Source organism: Tupaia chinensis, unplaced genomic scaffold (genome assembly GCF_000334495.1).
Source record: "Tupaia chinensis unplaced genomic scaffold, TupChi_1.0 Scaffold000196_1, whole genome shotgun sequence".
Lineage (NCBI taxonomy): Eukaryota > Metazoa > Chordata > Mammalia > Scandentia > Tupaiidae > Tupaia > Tupaia belangeri.
In genome coordinates this window covers 863,245-873,996 of record NW_006159671.1, presented here as the reverse complement: position 1 = coordinate 873,996, position 10,752 = coordinate 863,245, and the positions used below count along the sequence as shown (strand labels likewise).

The window sequence follows — 10,752 nt, the reverse complement described above, 5'->3', positions numbered from 1 at the left end:
AAACTAAACGAGATGCAAGAGCTGAGAGATAATGAACTCCCAAAGATGCAGGAGAAAAGAGACAAGTTCCAGGAGGTGCTAAAGTTCTTTCATGATCTGAAAGAGGAAATATACACCATAAAAAAATAATCAAATGGAGCTACTAGAGATGAAGGATACCATTCAGGAAATCAAAACCTCCTTCAAAAGTACTAAAAGCAGATTAGTCCATGCAGAACATCGAATCTCATTTGTTGAAGGCAAAACCTCTGATCTAGAAAAAACAACCAAAAAAAAAGAGAAAATAACCCCCCAAAATAAGACTACTGTACAAGAAATACTAGACACCATTAAGCGCCCTAACATCTGGATAATCAGTATCCCAAAAGGTGAGGAAACTAATAAGGGCATTGATAATCTATTCCATGAAATCTTGGAAGAAAACTTCCCAAATCTAGAGAAGAATGCAAATATCGAGACTCAAGAACAAAGGACCCAGAATAGAATCAACCCAAGAAGATCTTCTCCAAAGATCTTAGTAAGACGCCAAATCTACAAAGACAAGATGTTAAAATTGGCAAGAGAGAAAAGTCAGATTACTTATAAACGTTGTCCAATCAGGTTAACCTCAGACCTCTCATCAGAAACAATGTGAGCAAGGAAAGAATGGGAACATATATTCAAAGTGTTAAGTGAAAAACAGTGTCAGCCAAGAATACTATACCCTGCAAGATTATCTTTCATATGGAAAGAAAGGATAAAAACATTCTCAGATAAGACCTAAAAGAATTTGCCAATAGCAGACCCACTTTCGGAAGTTCTGAAAGGAGTGCTCAACCAGGAAAACTAAAGACACATACAGAAATAAGAGAACAAAAGGCAACTAAGAAAATGACCAATTTAATGCTAGGGACAAGAAATATCAAAAATAACATTGAATGTTAACTTCTAAGATTTAAACAGAAAGATTGGACCACAGTAACACTGCATATTCACCAGAAGAGAGTTTGAACATAAGACTGAAATCGCGAAATAGAATTTTATAACTTTTGAGTAGAACATTACTGATTTCTTTTTTTTTACTATGCTTTGTTTTCCCAATTTAAGCATTTTACTTTCATTTGGGTTTTGAAAGGTTCAGCAATTTGTTAGAATATTTTTCTTGTTTGTTTCTTTAAATGGAAACATAAACTTTTTTTCCTTCCTGATCCCTCTTGAATTGGAAATATTTAGAAGTATTCTTATTTTTTGGCAGAAGGGTCATTTTCATAAGTTCAATAATGCTTGTTACGTTGAATCAAAAATTAAAAATACTCATTATTGGACAGGGCTTTGATTGGAATGTCAGACCTGAAGATGAACGTGTGTGCTGGGCATTTGCTTTTCAACAATTTGAGTAGTTAACATGTAAATATTTTCTCACATATTTAAAACCATATTGTCTCCGTTGTTAAAGAGTCACAAACAAAATTATACACAATTATGAGAAATATTTTTGAACATTATCTTTAAAATTCAGGAGTTTGAAATTTTGAAGAGTTGTTTATCAACTGGCAAGAACTATGGAGTATGAGCAAAAATTTTTTGATATGTAAAGTAAATGTTAGTGGAAAATGTGAAAATAAATAACTAAATGGAAATAATTTATTTAATAAAAAAATTTAAGTAAAAAAAAAAAAAGCCATGGATGATACAGTAATGAAAACCTCTTGGGAGGGTGAGACGTTAGTAGATATGAGAAAACAGGTATATGGAAACCACAGTCATCGAGTCTTCGTTTGATCATATTTTTAACTTCATTCTTCCTGATAACATCTATAAAATTGTAATATCTATAAAAGAACCTGTTACATTTTTTTAAAATGTGGCATTCATGTATATTAAATGTCAGTCAATAGACCAGGGTGGCCTGGATGCTTTAACAAGCAAAATTCCTCACTTTTCTTCTTTTTCTCCTTATACATTTGTATGATCTTACCTCACCAGTGATCATTTTATTTTTTTCCCCTTCTTAACCTCCTGCTACCACCATTTTCTGATGTGAAAAAGAGGTGGTAGTGTATCTGGGACCAGCAGTTAGCATAATAGCTACATCGCTGGACTCCCACGTAGTCGACCGCGGTTCGAGTCGTGGACCCGGTGGCTTAAACTCACGCCGGGCGCGTGTGCATGCGTGCCCAAGATCCCGAGAGGAGAATGGAGGAGAAGGGATTGCGGCGTGGCCATTCCCCCTGGGAGGGTGATTTCTCGCTTTCTGTCTCTTTGTCTCTCTCCGTCTGGCAAGTTCAAAAAAATCTCTCCAAAAAAAAAAGAGAGAGAGAGAGAGAGAGAGAGAGAGGTGCTAATGTATCATTGTTCACCGAGCCAGCTAAGATCAGAGGAGCACAGAACTCCTCAACCAAGTCTGCCTGGAATGCATATAAAACAGTGTAAATAAAAATGTGTGAATTAGTGTGGAAAAAAAGAATTATTCAATTTAACTGTATTTATTTACACACTTATTTTATTTTAATTTGACCAGAGAGGGACAGAGTGAGAGAGAGAGAAAGTAAGAAAGCAAACCACCAGGTCCAGGACTCAAACCGTGGTCGGCCACATGGGAGTCCAATGCCCTTAACCACCTCGCCACCTGCAGGCCCCCAAAAAATAATACTTCTTTTTAAAAAAGCAGCAATTCCACAGCACTGTGCCCATCACCATCATTCTATGCTTCACTAAGGGACCTGAGACGAGTCCAAGCTGCTCCTAAAGACATTTTATTTCAGAAATTACGTCTGGCCCCAGAAGATTTGTAAAAAATAAAAAATAAATAAATAAATAAATAAATAAATAAAAACCACTGAAAGCGAGTTTATCATCCATTTTCCAAATAACTGATTACATGGATGGGATCTGACCTCTAGGCCAGACTTAGTTTCTCAGCACTCGGGGTGACGGCACGGCCCATCCACCCTTCCCTACAGTCCAGTCGCCTGTCACCTAACAGGGTACATTCTGAGAAACGCAGGGTCACAGGATTGTGTCACGTGTGGACCTCACAGTGTGCTGACACACACCTAGTCAGCTGCTACACCCGGCTACACAGCATAACCCGTGGGACAATTGCGGCCTACAGGGACACACACACACACACACACACACACACACACACACACACACGACCGTCATCTTCTTCAAAAGGGATCCTCACTCTCCCTCTGTCCTGCGGGGAACAAGCAGGTCCCTCTGAGTTTACACAAGCAGAAAACCCTGAGTGGGAATGAATGACAACTGGAGAAGCAGTGGGAGTGTGCTAGGAGCCATTTATTGTTACCACAGTGAAGGCCACACACATAGTGAAGGCCACCCTCGGCCTACCAGTACCTCCATCTGCAAATCGAATGTTTGTTTTTAATTTTCTGAGAGGAGTGCACTCACAGGAGAGAGACAGAGATGGAGAAGGGAGAAGGCATCCCCCAGGAGGAATGGTCTCATTGCAACCCCTTTTCCTCCCTTTCTCCCTTCAGAATTTGGGATGCCCATGCGTACACATACCCAGTATGTTACTCAACCTGTCACATCCAGGACTTGAACCGCATGGTCAGTCAGTCGTATGGGATCCAGCGGCCTTAACCATTAAACCACGAGCTGGCCCCCAATGTTTATTAATTCATTCAGCTTCTTGTAGAAGGTAAACATTCATTCATTCATTAAAAACACAGAACAAGCGGTCTTACTTGAAATACTCTTCACTCCCACTGACAAACGTCTTGTTGGCCTGGCTGGTGAAGTTAACCATCGTCAGGTTGGGATAGGCCGTCATGCAGAAAGTCGAGTTCTTGATCTGTATTTTGGGATGGTCGCTGATAACACAAGAATCTGTTTAGGAGAGGAGGGAATGGAAACAGTGAAATCCGTGCAGAAAACGAGCGTGTGCCTCCCGCTAGCAGAACAGAGGTCAAAAGCATGGACCAAATATTGAGTCACCTTGGAAAGGATTAGCTGAGCAGAGCCAGACGCAGGCGAACCACGAGTTCTGTCCCACCTGTCAGGAGCCCAGTGCCCACAGCAGCCCTCATGCTGACACAGGCTCCCATTCAGAGTCCTCTCCCTGGTGGGCTAAGCACTTTGCACTCATTATCTCATTTAATCCTCACAACAGCCTCTGTAGGAGGTCCTATTATCTCTATTGTTAAACCAAGGAAACATGCTTAAAGAGGTTAAGTAACTACTGAAGTCAACAAGCTAATGAGAAAGACTGAGGATTCAAACCCAGACCCTCTAGACTCTACAGAAAAGGAATGGTCTGCAGAAATGAATGTTGACAGACAGAAAGACTGTCTGGAGGGCCGCTGCTGCAGAAGGCTTGATAATACGCTCCCGGTGGGCCGTGTGCTTTCTACTCTCCCCTGGCTTCGCAGAGGCACCAGCACTCTAGGTGCGGGCCAGCCTGCAACCGAACATAGCACAGTGGACAAATTTGCTCCCGAGTGGTTTCGTGGCAATGCCTGGAGACATCCTGAGCTGTCACATGTGGGGAAGCTGGTGTTGTTGCATCTAGAACTGGCAGAGGCCACTGCTGTTACTCAGCGTCTGCAGTGCGCGGGACAGCCCCCCCGCAGCAAAGGACTGTCTGGTCCACAGTGTCAACTGTGTGAGGTTGAGAAGGCGTGACCCAGGCTGGGGTGGCAAGAGGGAATTAACCAGGCGAGTCTTAGGATGCCAGGCTCTGCATCGCCCTTCAGCAATTACTGCCTCATGGGATCCTCGTAACCCAGGAGGGGTATATTACTATCTTCATATTATTTTATTTTATTGCCATAGAGCATGCCCTCACCGGAGAGAGACAAAGAGAGGGAAGACAAGTGAGAAATCATGCCCTGGACAGATGGCCTCAGCACAACCCCTTCTCCTGGATTTTGTGAAGGAGAAAACAGTAACGACGGCTCACACTTATGTGGTGCCCAATGGCTGGCATTGGCTAATTTGAGCCCACATCGCCCATGCAGCACGAATCTTATCCTTCCTTTGTTAGAGACACAGGGACTAGGGGCAGTTGCTAGCCAAGGTCATACATCAAGCGAGCATGCAAATGAGCTCTCTGTCTTTGGAGGCCATGCTCTTAACTACTCCCTGGTGAAGTAGAGAACAGGCATCACAAACTCAAACACCTGCAGAGATCAGGCTAGAGACACAGATGAGGAGGCATAAAATGGAGGACAATAGAGAGCAGTAGGGACTGTGGCCAACCGGAAAGTACTCCAGCCAGTCACTGTCATGCTTCCCTAGATGTTCTAGCAAGAGAGGCAGAGAATCTGGATATTTACATGAAATTTCTCCATTTTAAAATTTTAGAAGTTTAAGTGGTTCTTAAATGCCATGAGCAACATCCACAAAAACCATATGCGGCCTAAACCTGGTGCTCAGAGTTCCAGTCCTCTGTGGAGTAGCACAGTGGGAATAGGGTGTGCTGAGACACCCACGGCCCTGAGAACTTAGGTTCCTTTATTTGTCCAAGTTTCATCTCCTGGTAATAGTCGTACTTAGTTCACAAGAGTGTTGCAAAAACCAAACCAATCGAGATCGTTAATAAGAAATTTCACAGGAGACCTGGCACATAGGAGGCCCTCGGTGAATTTTAGCCGCAACTCAAACGTCATTGGCGTCTTTTTAGGGGAGCAAGCGTGTCTAGTTCTCACCGCCATCTCCCACAGCTCAGCTGCCTGTCATAAACAACCCAATCCCGTTCACGCGTTCCCCAAGAACAGCTCCAAATAGGGATGACAACGAAAATGACCATAAGAGCCCCTCCCTTGGGTTAGTTCCTTAAAACAGGGCTTTTCACCCTTTACTGGGGAGGCCATCCTGTGCATTACAGGGTAGTTGGCAACATCTCCGGCCTCTATCCAGCAACACCTACGCATCACGTCTCTAAACATTACCAAGGGCTCCTGTGAAATCTCCCCTGAGGACAACCTCCACCTAGAGGCCTCCAGGTACCTTCCAGTTCAGCGTTATCATCTCTAGTCTAATCTGGAAGATTGTCACCTCCTATCAGGAAAGCTTTTGTCTCCCTCAGCAAGGGAAGGACAAGAAAAGCATCATTCACATCCCTTTCTTGTAAATATGCTCAGAGGTTATTTCTCGCCTTACTGCCAAAAGTATGCCCATCCCCTGAGACTGAACACGTGGGCAAATGCCAAACTCCCGCTTCCAAAACTGCTACTGTGAAGCACGCGGGTAGCGACCCTAGAGAGCGTGGCTAGATGTCTGGAGATGCCACTGCGCACAAGGTCACGTTCTGCAGCAATGCAGCAGGGCTCCAAGCCGGCGACGGGCTCACTTCCTGCGGCCTCAAGTCTATTGCAATATCTTTTCCCACCACTGGGCGGCAGGAGCATGCTTCTCCACGCTCAGCGCCTTCAAATCTGCAAGCGAAGGAACGAGGCTGAGCCGGCGCCTCTCAGAGCTCTGCGGCCCAGCAACCCCGAACAAAGAACAGCGATAATGATCCAGCTAAATTGGAAGCTGCTGGAATGGGATTCTCTTTACTCGGGCAATTATTAATAAATGAAAGCACATGAAAGGCCAGGAAGAAAAGGAACCATTTAATTAAAGTTCTAATGAAAATTAAGCCATTCCAGAAATAGAAATAGTATTTATGTTGTTTGCATTTTAAGTGACCCAGCTAGCTCTGATTTTCACAAAACAGCCTCTGGTCTCACTTGGCAGGGCACAGAGCAGTTGTTCTCCATTAGGACCACCTACCCGGAGGATTGAGTCACCCTAAAGAGGACAGCCTTTCCTACAACCTGCCCCTTAGAAAGACAAGCCTCCTGGGCCAGCTGGTGGCAGGGTGGCTGGGTCCCACACGGTGAACACTCAGAGTTCAAATCCTGGACCCAGTAGGTTGAAAAGCATGCTGGACACTTGTGCACGCATGCCCCAGATTCCGAGAGGGGATTGCAGCCTGACCATCCCTCACAGGAGGTGCTTACTCACCACCCTCTCTGTTTTTCTCTAGAGAACACACTCACCCTCTAACAAATTTAAAAGGAAGGGCAGGCCGCAGTTCAAGTCCCAGACCTGGTAGCTTGAAAATCAAAATAAATAAATAAATAAATAAATAAATACAAATTTAAAAGGAAGGAAGGAAGGAAGGAAGGAAGGAAGGAAGGAAGGAAGGAAGGAAGGAAGGAAGATGAATACAAGCTTCTGCCCGTGACCGGCCTGGGCCTTTCTCGGGCTGCAGTGGGTATAGTCCCCCACCTCCCTGCGGTGAGGTAGCACCTCGCTTAGGGCTCCTTTCCTGGCCTTGACTGAGGTCACAATGGCAGGCCACGTAGCCTCTCTCTTGGGTCCAGTGCTCTCGTCCAGCTGACCGGGTGTGGGGTTGGGGTTTGTGAGGTGGAGGGTGAGCCCGGAAGGTCACCCCTGGAGCTCTGCTGGGGAAGGCGTTTTCCAGGTCCTAAACGAGCCTCACTCTCCATGTCCACGCGGAGACAACCTGGGAATATGCGCTAACTCCCAACTGCCCGCCAGAAGCGTGGGGCTCTAAAGCCGCCTGTGCAAGTCGGGGCACTACCACCCCTCCTGTCACCCAGACCCCGCAAGGACCAGTCCTCCTGCAGGGAACAGAGCACTCTGCTGTGCAGACAGCACTGGGAATGACCGATGGAGGGGCCGCACAAAGGGAGGGTGGGCGTTGATGCCTCATTTTTTTTAAACAACAGCAAAAAATTAAATCCCTGGCTAAGAAGGAGATAGGATCTTCCCAGCCTGTCTATACACTCGCAGGGGGTAATCAGAGTGAGAAATGTCCATTGTCTCTTTGTGCTCAGAGCTCTGTGGTTTTTATGGTCTGTCGTAATCAGCTAGGAGCTTAGCTGTGTAATGTCTCACTCGCCTTTCACGTTTCCTGGAGGACTGTGAGCCAGACCGGAAATCCACAAAACCAAGAGTCTTCTCTGCCTCCTGGGCCTCTACCCAGCTGCCCGACCCAGTCAACATACTCATCTTGTTTTAAGAAAGAAGGCGAGGTGGAGCAGGGAGAAGCACACACACACACACACACACACACACACAGTGCCAGGTGGCAGCGTGGCAAGAATGCAACAAGATCCACAGTGGGGGTCCTGATTTTGCCTCCTGGGGCCTCCCTGTGCATGCCAGGCACATGTGTGAGCGCCTGTGATTTTAGGCACATGCATGACTGCCTGTGATTGGGGATGGCTAGGGCTGTGGGTGGGTCATGCCCCCTTTCTCTCTGTCTCTCTCTCATGGAGGAAATGGATGGGTGAACTTCAAAATAAATGCACAGACACATATAGACCATAAAACAAATCGATGCCAGGCCAGCTGGTGGCACGGTTAAGGCAGCCAGATCCCACATGGCTGACCATGCGGTTCAAGCCCTGGACCCAATGGCTTGAAAAACACACCAGCTACACATGCGTTAATGCCCCAAATCCTGATTGGATGGAAATATGGAGGAAAAAGAATTATGGCACGGTCATACCCCTACCCCCTGCGCCAGGGCCGTCTCTCTCTCTCTGATGAGCACACATGACCTGGAGCAAAATAATAATTATTATTATGTGAATGTTGGCACACATTTAAGTGTCCCTAGTGTTCTCTAATGTTGTAAATATGACTGCAATTAACAACCATGTATTGTCCTTACCAGTGTCTCCGATTTCCCTCTGAAGATCAATTCCCAGAAGTGGAATTACTAAGCTCAACTACTGAGCGGGCTAGCTTTCCTTCGACCCCACAGAACTGCAACCACAAGCATCAGTTAGGGAACGCCCAGGACACACAGGCTGTCACTCTGCTAGCACTGACGGAGTAAAGCCTGCTGGGCCAATGACCTTCAAGGACCAGCCTTGGATGTGCAGAGAATCTGGGCTTGCAAAACCCAAATTCCCAGTTCTGGTGCCTGTGACTGACAGCTGGAGTCTGAGAGTCACTTGGACACCTGCAACAGGGTGATCATGTCACCTGCCATTTGGAACACAAACGGCCCTTGTTAGAGTAACAGAAATATTACTTTTGAAGCTGCTTTGCATGTTGGGAAGCACTTAGCATGGTAGTTAGGACCAGGGCCTTCGGAAGTAGGTATATAAGCGTTTGAATCCCAGGTCTACCACCACCAACTATGACCTGGAGCTCTGAGTTTTTTCACCTGTGACGTGGAAACAGCAGTAGGACCCACAGGCTGGCATGTTGTCCATTTCAACACCAGTGACGCCGTAAGAGGGCTTGCCCTGGTGCTGGGTCTGTGGCGAATAATGCTAGCTATTACTGATCATTTTTTTAAAAATTATTCTATTTAACTTTATTTGCTTACTTATTTGAATTTGACTAGAGAGGGACAGAGCAAGATAGAGAAATAGAGAAGAAAAGTGAGAAAGCAAGTCGCCAGGTCTGGGGCTCAAACCATGGTTAGCCATGGGATGGTCCAGCGCCCTTAACCACCACACCACTTGCCAGCCCCAACTATTACTGTTAAATATTAGGGTGCTGTGCCAATACGGGTGGACGTTGCAGTAGAGGAGAACTACTCCCCTCCTGCACGACACCTGCAAAACCCCACCCACCATGACCCACATGGTCCCTGAGGCAGGTCTCAGAGAAAGATCCCACAAAGCCTGGATCGACATAAGAGAAGCCCTCCAGTGGGCTCTCATGGAAAGTGACTTCCCTCCCAGGCACAGTCTGGAATGACCGATGACCTTTAGCTATTTCTCTGTTCCAGAGCCCACATCCCAGAAAATGTGCCTTGCCTAACATGGCAACCATCTTCAGGAAATTGCCGGCACCTGACAGTGGGTTGTAAATCTGTGACCGGCTTCTCGGTGAGATTCTCCTGGACAGCAGCTTTGTGGAGACCGCCGAGCTGGCAGGGACGGGGAACAAAGGCGGCCCTCCGTTCCAGACCCGAGTTAGCACCACTGAACTCCAGGGTGTGGGCGGGCACTCTGTTCCAGACCCGAGTTAGCACCACTGAACTCCAGGGTGTGGGCAACCTCTGGCCTAGTGTTTCCTATCTTTAAATGCACCTAGAAAACTTTACAAATACAGATTTTTTTTTTTGGGAGAGGTTTTTGCTATAGGGCGTGTGCGCTCGCCAGACAGACAGAGAGAGACAGAGAGATAGAAAGCGAGAAATCATCCCCCCAGGGGGGATGGCCACGCCGCAATCCCTTCTCCTCCGTTCTCTTCTCGGGATCTTGGGCACGCACACACATGCGCCCGGCGTGAGTTTTAAGCCACCGGGTCCGGGACTCGAACCACGGTCGACTACATGGGAGTCCAGCAACATAGCCATTACGCTAACTGCTGGTCCCCAAATACAGATTTCTAGGGCCAGCAGGTGTCATGGTAGTTAAGGTACTGGAACCCACATAGCTGACTCCGTGGTTCAAGTTCTGGACTCAATAGCTTGAAAAATCCCACTGGGTACACGTGCTCTCATGCCCAAAACCCCGAGAGGAGAATGGAGAACAAAGGCTCGCCCCCTGCTCCCAGGGAGTGACTTGTCGCTTTCCCTCTCTCTCTCCAGCAAGTGTACATGTGTGCCCTACAGCAAAAAACTAAAAAATAATAATTAAAAAACACAGATTTCAAGGGACCAGCAGGTGGGGTGGTGGTTAAAGGCACTTGGGTCCCACATTGCCAACTGCAGTTGGAGTCCTGGACCTGGAGGCCTTCTCTCTCTCTCTCTCTCTTTCTTTTTCTCCACTTAACTCTGGTCAAGTTAAAAATGAGTAAACAGGGGTCAGCAGGCGGCAC

The 10,752-nt window shown here is 46.6% G+C and overlaps 1 protein-coding gene across 1 annotated transcript in view; it reads right to left on the bottom strand.

The window, feature by feature from the left end:
- The window catches only part of SLC6A5 (solute carrier family 6 member 5), a 68,309-nt gene that overhangs the window by 42,336 nt on the left and 15,221 nt on the right, over positions 1-10,752 (bottom strand). The window contains exon 8 of the mRNA XM_027771204.1: positions 3,696-3,837. Within this exon, the coding sequence (XP_027627005.1) occupies positions 3,696-3,837 (142 nt within the window). The remainder of the gene's footprint in view (positions 1-3,695; positions 3,838-10,752) is intronic.